This window comes from Talpa europaea (assembly GCF_964194135.1).
Source record: "Talpa europaea genome assembly, chromosome: 8".
NCBI classification, from domain to species: Eukaryota; Metazoa; Chordata; class Mammalia; order Eulipotyphla; family Talpidae; genus Talpa; species Talpa europaea.
The window spans coordinates 51,769,890-51,793,411 of record NC_140075.1 but is presented as its reverse complement, the minus strand read 5'-3'; the positions used below and the strand labels follow the sequence as shown (position 1 = coordinate 51,793,411).

General features: G+C 34.5%; 1 protein-coding gene across 4 annotated transcripts in view; it reads left to right on the top strand.

The window, feature by feature from the left end:
- DENND4A (DENN domain containing 4A) overlaps nucleotides 1–23,522 on the top strand; it is a gene marked incomplete at both ends in the record, with an annotated part of 68,792 nt that overhangs the window by 26,037 nt on the left and 19,233 nt on the right. For 2 of the 4 annotated variants that reach the window (XM_084239906.1, XM_084239905.1), the window contains 9 exons: nucleotides 4,884–5,102; nucleotides 6,296–6,441; nucleotides 12,520–12,653; nucleotides 15,006–15,141; nucleotides 15,500–15,706; nucleotides 15,799–15,927; nucleotides 16,181–16,322; nucleotides 19,090–19,206; nucleotides 20,029–20,160. In XM_084239906.1, the coding sequence (XP_084096032.1) occupies nucleotides 4,884–5,102; nucleotides 6,296–6,441; nucleotides 12,520–12,653; nucleotides 15,006–15,141; nucleotides 15,500–15,706; nucleotides 15,799–15,927; nucleotides 16,181–16,322; nucleotides 19,090–19,206; nucleotides 20,029–20,160 (1,362 nt within the window). Of the gene's footprint in view, nucleotides 1–4,883; nucleotides 5,103–6,295; nucleotides 6,442–12,519; nucleotides 12,654–15,005; nucleotides 15,142–15,499; nucleotides 15,707–15,798; nucleotides 15,928–16,180; nucleotides 16,323–16,719; nucleotides 16,852–19,089; nucleotides 19,207–20,028; nucleotides 20,161–23,522 lie in introns of all 4 variants that reach the window. The other 2 variants (XM_084239904.1, XM_084239903.1) reach the window with 2 other exon arrangements.

The window sequence follows — 23,522 nt, the reverse complement described above, 5'->3', positions numbered from 1 at the left end:
AAGAACTCACAGGGCTCAACAAAAGCAAAATAAACAATCCAGTTAAGAAATGGGCAGAAGACCTACTCTCGAAACTCAAAGATCTAGAAAAAGAACAACAAAAAAGCCCCAAAACCAGTAGAAGAAAAGAAATAATAAAAACCAAAGCAGAAATAAATGAAATTGAAACTAAAAAAACAATCCAAAAGATCAATGAAACCAAGAGCTGGTTCTTCGAAAAAATAAATAAAATAGATAAACCCCTTGCCAGGCTCACAAGGGCAAAAAGGGAGAAAGCACAAATAAATAGGATAATAAATGAAAGAGGAGAAATCACAACGGACACAGCAGAAATCAAAAGAATTATTAATAACTACTATGAACAGTTATATGGAAACAAGTTTAACAATCTAGAGGAGATGGACAAATTCTTACAACTCTACAATCACCCAAAGCTAGATAAAGAAGAAATAGAACACCTAAACAGACCAATTACAATTAGCGAAATTGAAATGGTAATCAAAAACCTCCCCAAAAACAAAAGCCCAGGACCTGATGGATTTACAAATGAATTCTACCAAACATTCAGAGACGAATTGGTACCTATCCTTCACAAACTCTTCCAAAAAATTGAGAAGGAAGGTATAATACCTAACACGTTCTATGAAGCCAACATTACACTAATACCAAAACCGAACAAGGACAACACAAAAAAAGAAAACTATAGGCCAATCTCCCTAATGAACACTGATGCAAAAATCCTCAATAAAATTTTAGCTATCAGAATCCAACAGTGTATCCATAAGGTAATTCACCACGACCAAGTAGGATTCATTCCAGGGACACAAGGATGGTTTAACATCCGAAAATCAATCAACGTTATCCAACACATCAACAAAAAGAAATATAAAAACCATATGATAATATCAATAGATGCTGAGAAAGCTTTCGACAAAGTGCAACACCCATTCATGATAAAAGCCCTTGAAATTCTTGGGATACAAGGAACGTACCTCAACATCATAAAGGCCATATATGACAAGCCAACAGCCAGTATCATTCTCAATGGTGAAAAGCTGAAAGCAATTCCATTAAGATCTGGAACAAGACAAGGATGTCCACTTTCACCACTGCTTTTCAATATAATACTGGAAGTCCTAGCCAAAGCAATAAGACAAGAGAAAGACATCCAAGGAATACAAATAGGAAAAGAAGAAGTCAAAATATCACTCTTTGCAGATGATATGATAATATACATAGAGAACCCCAAAAACTCCACAGAAAAACTAATTCAACTCATCAATCAGTTCAGTAAAGTGGCAGGATACAAAATCAACACGCAAAAGTCAGTAGCCTTCCTATATACAAACAATAAATCTGAAGAAGAAGAAATCAAAAAAACCATCCCTTTTATTATTGAAACAAAAAAAATCAAATATTTGGGAATAAATCTAACAAAAGAGGTAAAGGACCTATACAAAGAAAACTATAAAACACTGTTAAAAGAAATAGAAGAAGACACAAAGAAATGGAAAGACATCCCCTGCTCATGGATTGGGAGAATAAACATTATTAAAATGGCCATCCTACCAAAAGCAATATACAGATTCAATGCTATTCCAATCAAAATTTCAATGTTATTCTTCAAAGAAATAGAACAATTATTGATGAAATACATATGGAATCACAAAAAACCCCGAATAGCCAAAGCTCTCCTGAAAAAAAAAGAAGGGAATGGAGGCATCACACTCCCAGACTTCAAACTCTACTACAAAGCCATAATCATCAAAACTGCATGGTATTGGAACAAGAACAGACATACAGACCAATGGAATCGAATAGAAAATCCAGAAATAAACCCACAGATTTATGGTCAACTAATCTTTGACAAAGGAGCAAAGACTATGCATTGGAGCAAAGAAAGTTTGTTCAATAAATGGTGCTGGGAAAACTGGGTCGCTACATGCAAAAGAATGAAGCTTGACCACTACCTCACACCATATACAAAAATCAACTCAAAATGGATTAAAGAACTAGACATAAGACCTGAAACCATAAAATACATAGAAGGAAATATAGGCGAAACACTACGTGATTTGCATATCAAAGACATCTTTACAGACACATCACCCAAAGCAGTGATAGTGAAGGCAAAGATCAACAGTTGGGACTACATCAAATTAAAGAGCTTCTGCACAGCAAAAGAGACAATAACAAAAACAAAGAGAAACCCCACCAACTGGGAGAACATTTTTGCACACAACACTAATGATAAAGGACTGATCACAAAAATCTGCAAAGAGCTGATGAGACTCAACAACAACAAAGAAAATAATCCAGTCAAAAAATGGACAGAGGAACTAAAAAGAAACTTCTCTGAAGAGGAAATGCGAATGGCCAACAGGCATATGAAAAAATGTTCAACATCACTTGCAATCAGGGAAATGCAAATCAAAACTACCATGAGATACCATCTTACACCAGTGAGAATGGCACATATTAAAAAAACTAGCAACAACAAATGTTGGTGAGGTTGTGGAGAAAAAGGAACTCTCCTGCACTGTTGGTGGGAGTGCAAACTGGTCCAACCACTATGGAGAGCTGTGTGGAGATTTCTGGACCTACTAAACATAGAGCTTCCACAGGATCCAGCAATTCCACTCCTAGGTATTTACCCAAAGAACACAGAAACATCAATTCCAAAGAACACCTGCACCCCTATGTTTATAGCAGCACTGTTTACAATAGCTAAGCTTTGGAAACAGCCCAAATGCCCAAAAATAGATGACTGGATCAAGAAGATGTGGTACATATATACCATGGAATATTACTCAGCATTCAAAAAAGATAAACACATGCAATTTGCAGCAACATGGATGACGCTGGAAGGGATCATGCTCAGTGAAATAAGCCAAAAAGAAAAAGAAAAATACCGGATGGTCTCACTCATAGCAGGGATCTAGAAAACTTAAATAAGGGACCAGGAAAATGAATAACTATAAGAAAGTGAAAATCAAAATCAACAAAAACTATGAACCAGAGACACTTTTTGGGGGGTGGGGGGCGGGAGGGGAGGGATTGGGGTCAGAATGGGGGGATTGCAATTATATGGGGAATATAAAAATAAAATTTATTAATTAAAAAAAAAAAAGAAATGGGCAGAAGAACTCAAAAGGCATTTCTTCAAAGAGGAACTGCAAATGGCCAACAGGCATATGAAAAAATGTTTAGCATCCCTTATTATCAGGGAAATGCAAATCAAAACCACATTGAGATACCACTTTACACCAGTAAGAATGACACATATCAAAAAACAAACAACAACAAATGTTGGTGAGGATGCAGTGAAAAAGGAACTCTCCTGCATTGCTGGTGGGAGTGCAAACTGGTCCAGCCATCGTGGAAAGCTGTCTGGAGGTTCCTCAGTCTACTAAAAATGGAGCTACAATACGATCCGGCAATTCCACTCTTAGGGATCTATCCAAAGGACGCAAAAACAGTGATTCAAAAGAGCACCTGTACACCTATGTTTATTGCAGCACTATTTACAATAGGTAAAACCTGGAAACAACCCAAATGCCCAAAAATAGATGACTGGATCAAGAAGATGTGGTTTATGTACACAATGGAATATTATTCAGCAATCAAAAAAGATAAACTCATGCCATTCGCAGCAACATGGATGGAGCTAGAAGAAATTATGCTCAGTGAAATAAGCCAGGAGAAAAAAGAAAAATATTGGATGGTTTCACTTATAACAGGAATATAGGGGAACCAAATAATGCATCAGTGTAAAAAATAATAATAATAACAACAGTACAAAACACAACAAAGCAAAAACAGACAATTATAAACCAGAGACATACTACTGTAGGGGAGGAGGAGGGAGAGGGGTGAGAGGGAGGGAGGGAGGAGCACAGGGACTGTGGTGATGGTGCATGAGTGCTTTGGGGAAGGAGATTCTATGGGGACTCAATCTGAAGGGTGGGGGGAAGCAAATATTGTCTAAAAAATGTAAAAAATGATAAATGTTAATTATCATAATGATCTTTAGATAGCAAAAGAATCCCTTTTCAAATCAGGTGGTGTATTTAGTTTCAAATCTCTTTAGTCTCTTTTTCTCTAAACAGCTCCTCAATTTTGCCTTTTTTTCTTCAACACTTTTGAAAATTAAACTTAGAGTTGTAGAATGGTCCATGCTGTGGGTATGTCTCAGTGTCCTTGTGATAAATACAGATCATGCAACTCTGGTAAGAATGACAGAAGTAAATGCTACATCCTTATCAGATCTCACACTATTTCACTTTGTCCCTTTGCTGATGAGGATGTTCTCTTTGATCCCTTGTTTAAGGTTGTGTCTACCAGGATTCTCTACTGTAAAGTTACTGTTATACTTCCTAACGACTTGAGCATTGAATTGTTCAGGAATAAGAACTGTTTTCCACTTTGTAATCCCTGTTCTCCCCATAGACACTTACATTTGGAAAAAAAAAAAAAGAGAGAGGAGGAAGAACTATGCATTTAACCCTGTGTTTCATTGATGTGGCTGTTTATTAGTTTTTATAAATGGTTATTTCAGAACACAAACATTTTTGTGGTGGTAGTCAGATAAACTGGGAGAATTTTATATTTAATTTGAATGAAAAGTACTCAGCAGAGACTAGAAAATTCTATTATGAAGTTAAGTAACAGAGTTGAGGTACCTTGAGCCTTTTTGAAAACACACCAATTTTTTTTCCTTTCAGTTTTATTGAGATGTAGTTGACATGCAGCACTGTATAAGTTTATGATGTACAGCATAAAAAAATGACTTGACTTACATTAATAACAAATTCATATTGATGCTATTATGAACATTAGTTTTGACAGCTGGGAGAAAATACTAACACTGTATTTCTTCACAGTGCAGCAGAGACCAAGAGATGATGGACTGATGGACTTAGCAATGAATGACTATGACTTTAATTCTGGAAAGAGGTTGCACATGATAGATTTGGAAATCCAAGAGGCATTTTTGTTTTTCATGGCCTCTATTTTAAAAGGTTATAGATCATACTTAAGACCAATAACACAAGCACCATCTGAGACAGCCACAGATGCTAGCTCTCTTTTTGCCCTACAAGGTAAGTGTTTGCTTAATTGTACAACTTTCATGTTATGGAGCTTAACTTGTGATTATTCAGTTACTTTCTGAATTAATAACTCATAATTATCAAAATACATACCTATTTCAGGATTACATGAATATCAACTCTTTTGGTAGGATTAGTTACTTCTCAGGCACATTAGATATAATCTCATTAGCAAAATATGCAGAAGGAACTATTTGGAAAGTACAGAACTAACTAATGTTGTACCACTGCATTCTGTTGTGTCACGAGTATGTTGAGATATTGATGCTTTTAGCTTTTAGGGCAGCCAGGCAGTGTTGGAGATGCAGAAAAGTCCCTTGGGTGGTCACCTCTAAGTTTGAACCACCTCTTTTGTTTTACTTCAGTGTGCTTTTAAAATACTATTTTCTGTTTGTGCTCTGACATAAAAAAGGTAAGGAAACCCTGAAGTGCAATCTGCGTCATAGTATGTATTTGCTTTCCTTTATAGTATTTAATATTTGAAAGTATTTAATAAGCATATATTAAATGGCTCCCAAAGCAAGGCATTGGATACATAGTGTATATGAAAGATACATGGTTGCAAAAGAACAAAAAGAAAAGTAATTTGATAATAATATGAATAAACACCCTAATTTACAACTTTAGATCACAGAAAGTACTTCTGGACAAATCACATGTAAGCCATGATTTGAAGGGTTAATGGAAACTAGCCAGGCAAAGGGAAAGTAGAAGAGTGTTTTAGGCAGAGAGAATAGTTTATGCAAAGTCCTTGAGGCTATAGAGTGGAGTAGAAGGAAACATAGACAAATACCAGAGGGGATGTTATTGCTGCTTTGAAAAAGCACATGTATGAGGAGAGTGAGCACATGCACATAGCATGAACACAGTTGGGGGCAATGTAGCAATTTTTAAAATCTTTCAAGTTTGCTAGTTCATTTGTTATCTTCAAAGTAGTGAGAGGACAACAGAGACAATGCTGAATGAGGAACTGAAGATCTGGGTTTAAGTTCCTTTCCGGTTGCTGTTTCTGTCAGGTCACTTCCCCTTCCCCTTTTCAGGGGTCTTTGTTCTTTTTTTTTGTACAAAATGGCAGGGTGTGGGGGAGATAGATGACAGGTTTATAAAGTTCCATGTTGCTCAAAAATTGTATGAACCTATAAATGATACTACATATTTTGACTTTATAAATTTATGTTGAACAGCTTTCTTAAGAAGCCGGGACCGGTCACATCAAAAATTCTATAATTTGATGACCAAAACACAAATGTTTATTCGCTTCATTGAGGAATGTTCTTTTGTCAGTGATAAAGATGCAAGTCTGGCGTTTTTTGATGATTGTGTAGATAAAGTAAGTAATAGTATGTCTATAGTGCCCTAACTTATATTGTATGACTGTTATGTTATGAGTCATAGTTTCTATTTGACTACTTTTAGCAAAAGCTAAATTCCATTTAACCATTAACTTGTATAATGAATGTGGTTGGGTTGTTAGAAATTACGAAATACAACCTTCCTAGAAATTATTGAATACAAAATCCTTGAGGATTTTACAAAATCATGAGTTTTATTTTAGCTATCAGGTCTATAACCTTGCCGACATATAGATTATGGGAGTTTTAGCCAAACCTATGGACCTTCAACTTGAGCATCTTTCATTTTTATCTCTCCCTTTTTGTCTAAAATTGTCACATACCAAAAGTAAATATAGAACAAAATGAATAATTCACCTGAATTTTTCTGGAGTTTGGAGGTTTGTAGCATGAGTTAAGTGAATAAATTCTATCCACTATTTCAGATTTACATATGAAAGCTTCCTTTCCCCTTCAATCCTAATATCATTAGTGATATAGATCAAGGAGAGTTTCCCTGCTGGAGAGAATTGGGAGACAATGATCATATAAGTGTGTCAGAACATGAATGAAGTGAAAAAGGAGTGTGAGGTGTGGAAGCCCAAGAATTTGCTCTGCGTGAGGGAGATACCAGTTTGCTGGGGGCAAGGGATTGGTCTGGAAGGAGTTATTGAAGACAAATTAGGATGAAGAAGTCCTATATTTGGGGAGAGGTGGTAGAGAAGATGAGAGAACTTTACATATGAAAGGATTGACCAGATAAATGTATTAAATAAAGACCATGATTTGTTCACTGTCAGAGAAGGGATTTACAAATACAAAAAAAGAGAAAACCAGACAAACCTTGAAATATTGCACTTGGCATGTTATCATTGGTTTTCAATAGGTATAGAAAATATAGAAACAAATGTAGATATGAGTGTGTGTGTGTATGTACACTTATTCCCTAGCTCTGTACACTGAGATTTTGGGAGCAACCATATCCCAATACCAATGAGTACACCTAAGTTGAAAGGTGTGTTTTAAAGAGAAAATATGCAATAAACTTAGCATTCACTAATATGCATTCACTTAGCATTAAAAAAAAATAAAATTAAAAATTATTGTAAATCCTTTTTATACAAGAATAATTATGTTGGTTTTTTTGTATATAAAAATGTTTTTGACTGCCATTATGCACTTTGAATGTTTTTCCTATATGGTGCTAGGTTACACTGGTCATCCTTATGTGCTCACTGACCTTCCCTTGGGGAATATGGCATACATTTGCCTAACACTTGTTCCCTATACCAAGCTAACTGAATCATAAGAGAGCAAATTAGTGACCATGCTTTAGCCAAATAAATTTATTAATCCACATGGGACACTGAATTAGCTGTAGGAATTCAATTAGTACAGAAGAAAGAAATCTTCTATATGACTGTTACAAATGTTATGAGTCATAGTGAGTTCTTTATAAAGTATTACTCCTGATTTATTTATTTATTTTAAAAAATGGGGCATTAGAGGTATAGAAAAGGTCTCTGCTAATGTACCATGAAGGATCCTGTTAATATCCACATGAGCACTTCTGACATAGCTGATGAAGACATCAACATTTTGAGAAAAACAGACATTTCTTATTGAAATTTATTTATTTATTTTTTACTCATTTGATGTATCTTGTTCACAAGTTTGTGTTTCAACTAAGAACTGGTATTGCAGTTTCATATGGCTTAAAAAAATACTAGTATTATAAGACATATAAGACTTACAATTTTTCTCAGTCATAGGGCATCATGTTCTGAGGATCATATTTTGGTAAAGTAGATCACCTGTTTACTTGCTAGGAGACAATGCGGGACATGATTGGAATAATTGTTTAAGGAATATATAGTCTGAGAAGTCTCAAAAAAGAAACAATCCCATTAAATGTAGTATAACTGCTGTTTCTGTAGAGACTATTTTCCTAAAATGCTATGTACCTATTGAAAGTCTAGATTCAATAAAAGATCACATATATAATGGGTTAATGTTATACTTAAAGATGTTAGTGACTACTAAGAAAATCAGAACTGAAAACTAACTTACTAAAAACTAGATACTTGTGTTTGGCTTACTATAATTTAAGGAAATCTTTTATTAGAGAAAATAACAAACTGTCACAGATTCAAAATATATCGTTAAAACTTTTATATATGAGTACAGGGTAATTGTACTAGTATTAAGCAGAACTCTCTGAAATAGCAAATAATCATACAGTGCTGTTACTGTCTTTTGTCTTTTAGTATCACAACTTATGTGCACTCAACACAGCAAGTGAGCTCTTGCTTTCAACCTGCAAGTGTTTTCTGAATACCAATAATATTTTAAAGATAATTATTTATGTGGCTTTATTCCTTAGTTGAGTAACTTTGAGCTTAATTTTTAAAGTAAAAAGATCCTTTTAGTATAGCTTGGAAAATAAATAGTACTAGAGATGTATTAACTGCCTAAGCCAATCCATGACTAAGGTTGAATAAAAATTAGATATATTCCTCTTTTGATTTTAGCATATCCAAATAGAAAATATTTAACTGATTTTAAAAAGCTGAAGTAGGTAATGCTAAATAAGAATAAGACAATACTTGAAAATTATTTGAGTTTCATTTATGACTAATTTAAGAGCCATATGTTCATCATATGATTATATTTTAAATCCTTACAATCTGTTCCTGTAGGATGGAGCTTAACTAAGGGCAGTTTTGTGTAACAAATAGACTGGCAAGATTTTCTTGTTCTCCCAAGCTTGCCTCTGCAATGTTTTCTGAACATATTATTGTCTTGTGAAAAAAATATGAAGAGAATATGAAAATTATTTTAATTTTATCCTGTAGTGGGTGTTGGATTTCTTTTTCTCCTGATGGAGACAGATGTCACTATGTATTATAAAAGACAGAAATGTCCAACTGATAAATGTAGAATTTATTGCGTGGCTATTTTTTAATGTCAAATGTCAATTTTATAAGGGAAATGTTTTACTATGGTATTGAGTCTGCGATGCAAACTTTTACTATAGTGAGAATTAGAGCAGTTTTCCTTGAACACAGGTTTTTACCTATGTGAACAAAGTGGTTAGAGAGTGGGAAGAAGATACAGGTCTGGAAAAAGAAAAACTGTTAAAAACGGGAGGAACAGTTAAATAAATTGAAATGTTAAAACACCCTGTGCTCTTAGACAAGCAGTTCTCTTATGCATCCTGGTGAAACAGGAGTACTTCACAGATTCCTCTCCAGTGACCTTGAGCATTTGTTTTAAACTTTTAATTCTGGTTTGCCTCTTATTTCATTATCACTGCTTCCTTTATAATTAAATTAACTCCATTTCATCTGCATAAAAATGAGTTTAGAGCTTCTCCTTTATTCTTGGGTTGCCCATAGATACCACATCCTACCCGGGATACCTGTGATTTTGAGTTAGCATTGACATGTTCCTAATGTTGTTTAGTATGATTCTATTTTTATGAAAGTAACAACTGCACCAATGTTTTTTTAAAAATGTTTTATTTTTGCTAATGATGGCTTAAGTGTTCTGTTTTTATAAAAAGCTTAAGTTTTTTTCTTAAATGGCTAAAGTAACAGAAAGTATGGAAAAGGAAAAAAACAACTCCATAAGCCCAGTCACGGATAATATCCATTTTACACTTACTTCCAATGTTTTTTACGTAATTGTAACATAGTTTCCTAATTTATTACATACCCATATCTTATAAGCACTTTGAATATTGCTGCCAAATCTTTTAAAAGTAAATTTTCATTTTTTTACACAGTAGAACATAATTTAAGAAGTCAGATAATTTTACAGGGTTATGTCCCATTCCTACCCCATCCCCAGAGGCGACCACTTTCTCTTTCAGATACTTCTTTAGTCATTTACCTTAAGATTTACAAATAATGTTTTTATTGCTGCTTATTATTTGATAGTGTCAAGCACTATCATGTCAAATCTACCACAACCACCACCATAGTACTCCCAAGGTAGAGATAATGTCAGTTTTTTTCAAATAATTGTTCAATGCTAGTAATATCACTTTGCATATCAACCACAGCCATGCCATATGTATACTGTAATTAAACTTCCTTTCATATATGGAGTTTGTTTTCCCAGGAGTTAACATTTGCTATATTTTTTGTTTTTGTGTATTATTAAGTCATCTCCAAACTCATGCAAAAGTGAAAAATCTAAAATCTCTCTTACCTAACATGTCAGATGATCTATCCATTTGACTTCTTTTTTTAAATTCTTGCTTGAGGGCCACAGGGCGAGAGTCCTACATGGCGCGCAGACCTCTCCTGCCACCCGCTGCTCCCCTCAGCAGTGTACTTTGGTCCTTCTGCCTGTTCTGCTCCCTGCTCTGGCTCCGGTGAATTCTCTCACCCTCCCATGCTTCTGACTGTACCCAGTGCTTGTGTAAATAAATAAATAAATTTTTTAAAAAAAATTCTTGCTTGAACTTGCCACATTCCTATTCTAGTCTAATCTGATTGCTTTCTAGTCTATCATCCTGGGATTTTTTTTTTTTTTTCTTTTCATGATTAGATTGGTGTTTCTTTGGGGTTGAATCCTCTGATTCTGGCTTCAATAACTTCTTTCTTATTTATTTCTTTGTTATGGTGGATCACATCTCCCAATAATTTAGTGAGAAAGAGTACGTGGAAGACACCTTTTTTTTAACTTCCTGTCTGAAAATTTCTTTATTGTCCCCTAATACTTGATTGCTACCTTGGTTGGATCTAATATTTTGAAGTGGTTACTTCATTGTTGTCTGTCTTCAGATATTATTGAGAACAACATCTAGACTAATACCATCTAGTTTTTTGATCTTCTGTACCTGATTTCTTTCTCTCCAGAAGCTTTTAAGCGCTCATTAGTTATGAGTTCCTTTCAGCAGGTTGGACTCAAGTTTTCATTTTCTTATGTATATTATCTTGTCATAGATAATACTAGAGCTTAAATCCAGTGTGCTTCTACATATACTGAATGAGCTTAAGGAAATTTCTTATATTTACTATAAATTAGGAAAAAAAGGTGTAACCCAGTTTCCACAACTTATTTTTGAAATACTGCTTTTGAATACAATCTCACAATTCAAAATGCAAAATAATAGGGGAAGATGAATGGGAAATGTGAGTTCTAGCTTAACCTTGTCCTCTCCATTCATCTCTTCTTCCCCGTATAAGTATTGCTTTTCTGGGCCTCCCCTGGTGGCACAGCAGTTGAGCGCTGGGCTGCGAAGCTGCCCACAGCTTCTGCAGCGCCGGTACGATCCCCGGCTGTCCCCGGCCGCCAGGCGAGGGTCCCACATGGTGCGCAGACCTCTCCTGCCACCCACTGCTCCCATCAGCAGTGTACTTCTTCGTCAGTCTGCCTGTTCTGTTCCCTGTTCTGGCTCTGGTGAATTCTCTCACCCTCCCGCGCTTCTGACCGTACCCAATGCTGATATAAATAAATAAATAAATAAATCTTTAAAAAAAAATGCTTCTCTTAGTTTTCTTCTAGTATTTCTTTATGTTAATGCAATGAAAAATGAATGTATGTCTTATTCTCTTTTTCATCTTTCTTACTTGAGATATATACATACACAATGTTTTGCACCTTGTTCTCACATTTTTTCTTGGCGGTCTTTCCATAGTGGAACATAGGAAACTTGTTTACCCTTTTTTTTTTTTTTTTTTTTTTTAATTTATACAAGCACTGGGTACAGTCAGAAGCACAGGAAGGTGAGAGAATTCACCAGAGCCAGAGTGGGGAACAGAACAAGCAGACTGACAAAATGCACTGCTGAAGGGAGCAGCGGGTGGCAGGAGAGGTCTGCGCGCCATGTGGGACCCTCACAGGTGGCCAGGAATTGAACTGGCGCTGCAGAGGCTGTGGGCAGCTGGGCAGCTTCGCAGCCCAGCGCTCAACCACTGTGCCACCAGGAGAGGCCCACTCTTTTTGTTTTCTTAATTGTTCTTTAGTATTCAGTTATGTAAGTGGTTTATTTTACCTTTCCCCCATAGATAAGCGCTTGGCTAACCAATGTGGCTTTTTTAATGTGTGCTTTTTAAACTCTTCAGGTGGATATGGACAAGAATGGTGAAGTGCGACTTATAGAACTGGATGAATCTTTCAAAAGTGAACATACTGTTTTTGTAACACCACCTGAGATCCCCCACCTACCCAATGGTGAAGAACCCCCATTACAGTACAGGTATTCAAGAGGCAGAATGTTTGAGATTGAAAGAGAGAAGCAATCATCATCTGTGACGTAGCTTTCTAAGGACTGGTATTTTCAAAAATCCAAACTTTACAGATCCCTAATTTTTAGGTGGTAAGCAAGCTTATCCCGCATCCATTATTAGATTTTGAGGTATAAAAAGAAAAAATTCTGTATCATATAGACTTGGGAAGCTCTCTATATCTGCATAAGTATTTGTTCTCATAAACATTGATTAAACTCAATTAGGATCTTACCCCACCAACATACAACAATTTTATACAGAATTTTGATTTTTGTTTTTTCACTTTCATGCTTATTCCAAGCACATTGATCAGAGGTAACTGTGGTTTACAAAGGGATTAACTCTTAATTTAGAGTCAGTATTTGTGGTCTTAATTTGGATGATATAATATTTTTAGGCTATTTCTTTTTCCACGAGTGTTTATGTAACAGAAATTCAGAACTATTGAAATTGATCATTGTTAATTTAAGAAACTACTAAATGCTTGGTATAATAGACTTAAATAATGCATTGCTCCTGTCTCCAAACCCAGTGGGAAAGAAAGAAAAGTTCTGAGCAAAGTGAAATAAGGCCCGTGATAGTGATAGATTAGGCATTTGTCTATATATGTATATTAAACATATACATTTGTTATATGTTAGAATTGTTTCTGGTATACATTTATTTTTATTTAAGTGGTATTTCCTTTAAGATTTAAAATGGAATTTTTTAATTCTCTAATAATGCTTCCTTTATTAAAGTAAATAAATTCTAAAGATTTAAGGACTCTAATACAATTTGACATCTATCTTTCATTAAGTCAGTTTGTTGTTTTCATGGAAAATGGATTTTCCAAGAACTCCTCATTTATCATTTGGGTTAATTCTTCCTTTTACAGATGAAAAAGTGGTGTAACAGATGTTTGTGAATGTTGATTAATTTATATGCACTGATTCCTGCCCTTATATTTCATCCATTAAAAGTCTATCTTTTGTCAAAGATATTTAAAATATTTCTCCTAATTTCTCTTTCTCTCTTGTTTTTCTTTCCAAACAAGATCTCATTTCTTTGATTTCTTTTGTATATTATACTTCTAAGGCCTCTTTAGTATGTTTCATTGATAGTTTTGGTTGTTTTTTTTTTTTTTGTAGTTTGTTTTTAACATAGTAATTTAAATTTTACTTTTAGATTTAGTTTTTTAACAAGAAAATTACTTAGCTTATAACATTCTCATTTTTTAAACAATCTAAGTTTTTTTTTTCAGATTACTAATACAATTTTGATGTAGTCATACCCATCATTGGAAAAGTAACTTAAAATAAATGTCTTTAATGAGCACAGTAGGTCCTCTTAATACAAGATGACTCATATCCTTACATAGTCTATATAAAATGGTAAAGCAATAAGTTTCCATAGGATACACACACATATCATGTGCATACAATGAATTTTTTAAGGAACATGGTTTTCCTGAAATTGCTATTTTATTCCTACTTAACCTTCAATCATTACCAGTATTTTCTTATTCCATTGAATTTGCCTCCAGTAATACAGAGTTTGCTGTATTTTATGATAGTTATTTTCTTAGTTAATTAAGACTATTTACATGCCTTTAAGAACACTACAAAGCAGGTTAAGTTTGCTGGTTGGAGGTTTCTTCTGTTCTTTTCAATGTCTTTTTCCTACCTCTGCCACCTTTTAAATGTCCAGTGCTACTTGCTCTAGCATCCAAATTAGGCCTACTTTCTCACAGAACCATATACTCTATCATTTTCTTAACTCTTTCCAGCCTCTCTATTTCACTTTCTCATAGATGAGGCCCTGAACTTCTTAGCTGACCTGATAAACAAATTCATGATGAGTGTTTGTCCTGGTATGCTAATATGTTACTTACAACTTTTAAGGGAGAGGTTCTGCATTAATACACAGTTAATCAGAAACAATGATATTAATGATTATCCAGTTTGAAAGAGTATTGATTTCATGGCCCTCTATCAGATGTCATATTATCTGCTGTTTGCTATGCATTTACATAAATACAACCTTCTAAAAGTATGCATGAGTGACTGGTTTTGATGTCAAGTTCAACAAAATTTAAACGTATTTCACTTTTTTTCCTCTAAAGCATGTATTTGTTTGTATTTGGCTATTACATTTCTTAATTTCATAGTTGAATACTTGTTCATTTGTGTGAATATTATTTGAGTATATATCATAGTCTGATAGAAAAAGATAGTTAAATTCTAAGCTAAGAACTTATTGGTTATAGTTTTATTTTTTGCCTTAGCCAGTGTGATTATCTCTTTGTGTTTGAGGACTTTTTTTTTTCTTTTCAAAAACAGCTATAATGGATTTCCAGTTCTCAGGAACAATTTATTTGAAAGACCTGAAGGATTTCTACAACCACGAAAGAGCAAATTGCCTTCAAAATCAAGTAGTCCTAGTAGCCCTTCTCCCATGTTCAGAAGAACAAAACAGGTACTTTGAAAATTTTGCGTTCTTTATGCAGTCAAATATTAGTACAAAAGTAGATTTGATACTCATATTCCCATCTACCCATTTACTATTGCTAGATTATTTTGCACTCCAAAGTATTCTAAAAATAATTTAATCTGACTTCAAAACATTAATTCATTTTTCTTGTCCTAGGACTCTGTTACATATTGTATAATATAATCTCAAGCAAAAACGTATGTGTATACATATAAATTATAGACAGATTTTGATAGGGAAACATTATAAAAACATGTGATTTGTACTTGTCCAGCATTCAGTTAAATAAGGACGCTTAAATGTGTAAATTTATTAATGACATCCTTGTATTTTTTTCCCCTAGGAAATTAAATCAGCCCATAAAATTGCAAAGAGGTATTCTTCCATCCCTCAAATGTGGTCTAGGTGTTTACTACGTCACTGTTATGGACTGTGGTTTATTTGTCTCCCAGCGTATGTGAAAGTATGTCATTCAAAAGTAAGGGCTCTGAAAACAGCATATGATGTGCTTAAAAAAATGCAGTCAAAGAAGATGGATCCACCTGATGAGGTAAAAATTATTCTTTAAAATGCATTAGTTTATTCTGAATTCACTATATAGATACTTTGTCTCTGTACATTTTTGAACTTACTGTGTTTCAGGTGTGCTACCGCATTCTAATGCAGCTCTGTGGACAGTATGATCAGCCAGTGCTTGCAGTGCGAGTCCTTTTTGAAATGCAGAAAGCTGGTATTGACCCCAATGCCATTACTTATGGTTATTATAATAAGGTAATTACTTTGGTTTACTGGAAAAAGAGTATCACTTGTGTGAGTATACAACCTTAATTTAATGGCAGAAGTAATTGATGTATGAGGTTATTGAGCATGTATTGTAGAGTACAATTTATTTCATAAATCAAGGGTTTTTTGTGTTAATTTATGTTATACAATTTACTTTGATATTCTTTAGCTTGACTCTAAAGCTAGTGTGTTCATTTATAAAAATTCTTGTACTAATTATTTTGTTTTGTTGAATGAATAGGCTGTTTTGGAAAGTACCTGGCCTTCAAGAAGTCGTAGTGGCTACTTTCTTTGGACAAAAGTAAGAAATGTTGTTTTAGGAGTAGCACAGTTCAAAAGAGCTCTAAAGAAACATGCACACTTATCACAAACAACTCTCTCAGGTAATTAAAGCTTTAAAGAATGTGTGTTTTACCTTTCTTTTAAAATTAATGGACTGGTAATATTTAACATTTTTAGAAATTTAAAATAGTCTCCAAAAAAATGAATGTTTTCTAGTTTTTATTGCCATTACAATAATTCTAATGTTAAGAGTTTTCTTTCCATTGAAAAAGCACCAAATTTCCCTTTCTTTTTCTTGTACTGTTAAATTATCATCCTTTGTTGGTCTCATTTTAGTATTGATAATTCACAATAGGTTTCTTCATTATAGTTGCATTTTGCTAATTATGTGGTACTTTTCATGTTCAGTATTAGTAAATTATTAGCTTGAGTGACAAACTAATGTGTATTTTTGGTATCTCCTTGAGTAGTAAAATGCTGTCAAATTGTGTTCTTAAGCAGATGGCAGTGACCTGGATGCTGTTAGTCATGGCAGCATGGATAGTGGTCATGGGACACACACTGTGGAACAGGCACCTTTTAATACAGGTTTAATCAAAGTATATGCTACTGATGATAGATCTAGTACAGGTTTGTGTGTGCTTATGTATACATTTATTATAGTACATCTTAAAAACTAGATTTGTTAGTCTATCATTTTTAGATTTTAATTTTCAATGATATGTTTAACTATCATGTTTTAATTTTATATGTTAGGCATTTGATCTGTAGTTGAATTTGATAACTACATGCAATTTTATTCTTTATTTGAATAGAAATAAAAGTTTAAGAGAGGTTATAAAGTAGCTCATACAAGTATTTAGTCCAGTGATAATTCAGTTAACTCTGGATAGCACACAGATCTCTTTATCATATTACTTTCTTAGGATAAATTCTTTGTAATTATGAAAATGTTATTAGAGTTTACAAAAAGAAACTTTAGTCCCCATGTGAGTTACTGGTACTCTATGATATCAATTTCCTGGCTTTAACAATATATTGTTTTTTATATGAGATATCAGCATTGGAGGAAACTAGGTAAATGGTACACAGGAACTTTCTGTACTGTATTATTTTTTGCATCTTCTTATGAATCTTAAAGTAAAAAGTTGTACTGAAAATTTTTACATGTATAGAAAACGTTAACATTCTAGCATGAAAATAGCATTAGTTTCATTAAAATATAAAACTTGTACATAAGCTTTCCCTAAGTACTTTTTAGTGAGGCACTAAAAAATAAATTACGTGGATAATTCTGTCCTTTTAATTATTACATTTAAAAAAATTCACATTACTTTTGAATATTGTATAAGTCACCACTTAATGGACAGAAACTTTAAATTTAAAAATCCAAACATTAGGGCCTCCCCGGTGGTGCAGCAGGTTGAGCACAGCACTGTAAAGCTGTCCACCGCCTTTGCAGCGCAGGTTCGATTCCCGGCCAGCCAGAGAGATTCCCACATGGCCGACTTCTCCTGTGATGCCCACTGCTCCCCTCGGCAGTACTTTTGGTCTGTCTGCCTTTTCTGCTCCCCATTCTATCTCTGGTGAATCCTCTTACCCTCCCGTGCCTCTGGCCTGTACCCCAGCTATTGTATAAATAAAAAATAAATCTAAAAAAAAATCCAAACATTAAAATATAAGACTTCTATCTCTGCAAATGGTAATGTTATTTTAGACTATCTCCTTTAATGCCTATTTTCAAGAATAATAAATGTAAGCTAAGTGTGTTGAAATGTAATTTTCATACTTGTTCTTCCCTGACTGACTTTATTTTTGATTATGCCATATAAATTTAATCAGTTATAGTAGTCATCTTCAGGCATTATCTCTTCAAAATGAGAAATCAATTATTTTTAATTATGACCTTTAAAAGGCTATGTTAAAGTAATACGGAACTTAATAAAAGCATAAATGTCATCAAGGTTGTCTTCACATTTTTAAATTTGTAATTTCTTTGGAAATAGAGGTGAAAGTTTGATTCCAATTTTGAGCCTGTATTTCTTTTCTAACAAGAATATTAACATAAATACCGAGTGATACTTAATACAAGTCCTTTAGTTCTTTACAAGTTTATAAAACCATTCCTTACATAATCTTTCATGTGTTATTAATCTGGGAACTTAAGATCCAGATAAAAGTTTAATTGATTTACTTAAATCATATTTCCTAAAATAGAGAAGTAGAATTCAAACTGTTACATTTTGATGCTAATCTAGTGAAGACCATTTGCTGAAAATTACAGTATCTCTTTAACAGAACTATGTATTAAAAATGTTCTTATATCATCGTTCCTCTTGCTTTTTTAACAATAACATTAGCTTTTCTTTTCTTATAGTTGGACATATGTGCAAATCCAACTCAATGATTATTCAATTAAATTTTGAGAAAAAATGATTATCAATGATTTTAAACAATCCCCTCCCTTTTTAGCAGTTATTTAGATACTCAACTCTAATAATCTGTGTTTAAATGTTCTATTATGAATTTCCTGCAGATTTCTCTTCTCTGTTGCTTAGTTGGAACCCAGACTTTCACCTAGAAAGATCATAGAATTCTATAAAAAAAATGTCTGATTTGTCTGTATGAATGTATATAGTTACTTTTGACTAGTGGAATGTCAGAAATAAGTTCTTTTGAGATCATCCTGTTCTCATATTAATAGAGATCAGGGAGAGCTAATAAAATAATGCTTTTGATTGCAATTATCCAGAAAAAATTACATACATAAATTCTAACACTAATGTGTTACTCCTAATTCTGATTGTTTTCACAAAAGAAGTTTATGATAAACAGCATTGGTGGGGGTTTTTTTTTCCTTTTTTCCAGGTGGCCAATCTGATCTTGGGTATAATTCCTTATCAAAGGATGAAGTTAGAAGAGGGGATACAACTGCTGAGGACATTCAAGAAGAAAAAGATAAGAAAGGGAGTGATTCTAGTTCATGTAGGTATTGTTTAAGTTGATATTGTATAAATCTGTGAACTTACATTAATAGAAAATACAAATACTTTAGTTACAAAAGTGTTAATTTTATTGTGCACTTTCCCATTATAATTCCTTCTTTTTTCCCATTATACGCCCTCTCTGCAACCTAATATTCCAACTTACAAATGCTTCATGTGTGAAGAGTAGCAAAGCATTCTTTTCTGAGATTTAACAGTAAACCTTTTTTCTGAGGCTTAACAGTATTTTAATGCTTTTATTAATGGCCTGTTACACTTTTTACCTTCATCCCCCCACCAAAAGTAGTATTTTTCAACCAAATGAGAAGTATAAAATATGTGCATGGACTTCATATATGATTAAGACTTAGTAATTTGGGGCCTCCCAGGTAGTGCAAGGGGTTAAGCACAGCACTGTGAAGCTATCCACAGCCTCTGCAGCACAAGTTTGATCCCTGGCCAGCCAGAGAGCTACCCACATTTCTCCTGTCTCGCCTGCTGCTCCCCTTAGCAGTGTATTTCAGTCAGTCTACCTGTTCTGTTCCCCACTCTGTTTCTGGTGAATCCTCTCAACACCACCCCCGCACCTCTGGCTTATACCCTAGTTCTTGTATGTATAAATAAATAAATCCTTAAAAAAAAAAACACTTCGTAATTTGATCTACACCTTGAGGCCTCAAATGAGTACAGTCAGTTATTTGTGGTTGACAAATAGATATAGAGGTGTTCAATATTTTTACACCTGTTTTCAGATAGAAATATTTAAAACTAAAAGCTACTGCTGTGTATGCCTCCTCTGAAATATAATTTTTTATCTTTACAGTATCAGAGAATGAGAGTGCAAAAGGAAGTACTGATTGCCTTCCTAAGCTCAATTATCAAGGTTCTTCCAGTATTGTCCGCCTTAGTGGTGCAAGTAACAACAGTGAAGATAAAATATCAGGAGAAAGCACAGGTGAGTTGAATAGTATACCTTTGTTCCTTCGTTATGTGCAGAATAACATATCTGTATTTTTGTAAATGTATTCAAACTTTCTTGTCCAGTTCTTGGTACAATTTTTAGGTTGATATACTTTCACCTCTTATATTATCTTCTTTTACTACACTTTGAAGTATTATTATTATTCTTTCCAGTGGTATTTGTTTGTTTTTAACTTCAAGTACAGGAATATGTGATAAGGGGTTAATGTGTCTCTGGATTTATGGGACAGCTGTCAAGGTTCTAGATATGAACTATCTAAATGGATGGGATGTGGAGAAAATATGCTAGAAAAATACTTCTTTAGGACTTTTTTTAATCCTAAAATATAAAACACGCTGGCATTCAAAGCATTTTCAGTTTTAGCTATGTTTTGCAGTATAGTTTATGGATATTTTATTTATATGGATATCTGTCTGACAGTTTCTGAAAATATGGGGGTAGAATAACCAAAGAGATGCTTCAATGTTTAACTGGATATTGAAGTAAAATTTCCACCCTATAGCTACTTCATAATTATCTTGAGAATTTAACATGTGATATCTTGAACTACTGATAGTTTACCAGAAGAGAATTTACTCTGAAATGAAATGTACTCTGAAATGTTTTTCTAAACCTAATTCTGGTTTTAGTATGTTTTAACTTTTTATCTCTATGTTCAGTTATATCATTCTATAATATGATAGATTCTGGATTAGTCAGTTGGTGGCAGTTGTTTCCCCAATAGAGAGTAATAATTCATTCAGTAATAATTTTTTGACCTCCTACTTTGCTACCGTATGCCAGATGCTTTGGGGGCTATAATAAGGAAAATAAAATAAACATGGTGCCTGACATCATCAGGTCAGAGTGAAGGAGAAGCATTGATCACATAATCAAGTAAATGTAAAAATATCTGAAATTAAAAACTGTGAATAGGGCTGTAGGTTGCTAAGAGAACATGTAATAGAGAGATGTATCCTGGATTAAAGGAGACATTAGTCAGGGCAGGCTTTCTTGAGAATATAGTTTTGTTTTGTTTTGTTTACTTTTTTAAAGATTTTTTTTTATACAAGAACTAGGGTACAGGCCAGAAGCTTGAGAGGGTGAGAGAGTTCACCAGAGAAAGAGCGGGGAGCAGAACAGGTCGATGGATCGAATACACTGCTGAGGGGAGCAGCATGCAAGGCAGGTCTGCCGCACCATGTGGGTTTCTCCCTGGTGGGCCGGGAATCGAACCTGCACTGCAGAGACTGCAGACAGTTTCACAGCGTAGCGCTCAACCTGCTGCACCACCAAGGAGGCCCCTGAGAATATAGTTTTTGAGCTTAGATCTGAAGGTTGAGTTGAAAGCAAATGTGAATGGGCTGTGAAGGAGGAACTGAGAGGAAGTAGGGAGTGTTCTAAACAGAAAGAAGCAATAGGTAAAATGTTATGTTGTAGGAAAGAATTACAGCATATTTTCAGAAATCTAACAAAAAAATCTCAGAAAATAAGATTCACAATGACTTAAATAAGTTGACTTTTATTTTTCTCAAGTATGAAGTTTATAGGTAAACTATTGCCTCAGGATGTTGGCTTAAGGGCTTTGCCATCAATTCTCTGGACCTAAACAATATTATAACATGACCACTGGCGACTTCAGGTTTCACTGTTCTGCAAGGGAAAAAGAATGGCAAAGGGGGTCACTAGTCACATCTGCTTTTCAGGAAAATAGATTTTTCAGAAACCCTCAAAAACTACCATTTTAGTATCACGGGCCAGAATTCTATCACAGAGCCAAATACTTGGTGCAAGGAAGTGAAATAGTTGCAGCCTGTGTTAGAAACTTTGTCTGGTTGAATTTAACATGTATATAAACTTAAGATCTGACTAACTTTTCTGTAAATGTAAATATTTTATGTCTTACAAGCCACATACACTATCTGTCACCTGTTCTGTGTGTGCGCGTTTGTGTGTGTGTGTGTGTGTGTGTGTGTGTGTGATTTTTACAACCCTTTAAAAAGTAAAAACCGGGGCCTCCCTGGTGGCACAAGAGGTTAAGACACAACCTATGAAGCTATCTGCAGCCACTGCAGCAAGTTCAATCCATGGACAGGGAGCTACCCACAATGGTGCAGCAGACCTCTCCTATCTTGCCCACTTCTCCCCTCAGCAGTGTATTTCAATGAATCCGCCTGTTCTGTTCCCCACTCTATTTCTGGTGACTCCTCTCACCCCCCACACCTCTGGCCTATACCCCAACTCTTGTATGCATAAATAAATATTTTAAAAAATTAAAAACCATTTCACACGGTACAAAAATAGTCCTACAAGCTGGATTTGGCTCTGAGGTGGTTTGCAAAGCCCTGGTTTAGTTCAGTAGCCAACACTGTTTGTCTTTTGGGTAACATAGTTGTGACTTTGCAAAGGAACCCTTATACATCTATTTAAATGCAGTTCCAGAATACTATCTTTGGGTTATAAGGTTCCTTGTTGATAATACTTTTATCTGTCAAACAGAAATTTCCCAGGATATCAGAAATGTTGTCAGACCAGCACCTCAGAAGACAGGGAACAAGTGGCTAAGATAGATAATTCTAGGGCTTCAGAATACAGAAATGCAATTAGGATTTGCAATTAGAGCTTCATTATTTGACTAACTCCTTAAAAGCAGGCCTAGTCCCCATCTGATTTACTCATGGAAGATAATGTCTCTGAGTAAGCACCTCCCCCCACATTTGATTTACTCCCAGAGGCAAAAATGTCTTACCATATATTGTATTTTAGTTTTTCTAGATAACCAGAATCCAACCACCCATAATTAGTTAGAGCAATCTGCCAGTTTTTAAAAACAGATTGAGCATGCCCAGTGTCTGTGTTCCTGACCCTATATTCACACCAAATTCCTAATAACACTAATATCTACACCAAGAAGAGGAGTTGGGCCACCATATTCTGAACATGTGACATATGTGGAAGCATGAACCCCATCTGAACCTGCTCTGATGAGCAGATGATGATCAGCAATACCCAATCAATACCCCCTATATCCTATCGCCAAGAGCTTTTTTGTCTCCTTTCTGCCCCTTACCTCCTTAAAGGGCAGTCCCAGTGGGGCTGAGGAGGCAGTCTATAAATCAGTTTACTTTCTTTGTCGCCATTATCTGCGGATAATAAACTTCTCTTTCTCTAACAAGACTTGGGATTGGTTTATATGGGCATGTGTAAGCCACAAACCTGTTGACCTTGATTTATAAAGAGCGTATTCTTGGTTTCATATATCCTTAATCATAAGCTGATATAGAAAAAAAGAATAAACTTTACTCTCCACTGTGCTTTTTACCAGGTTAATGAAATGTTTATTAAACTACAGTAGT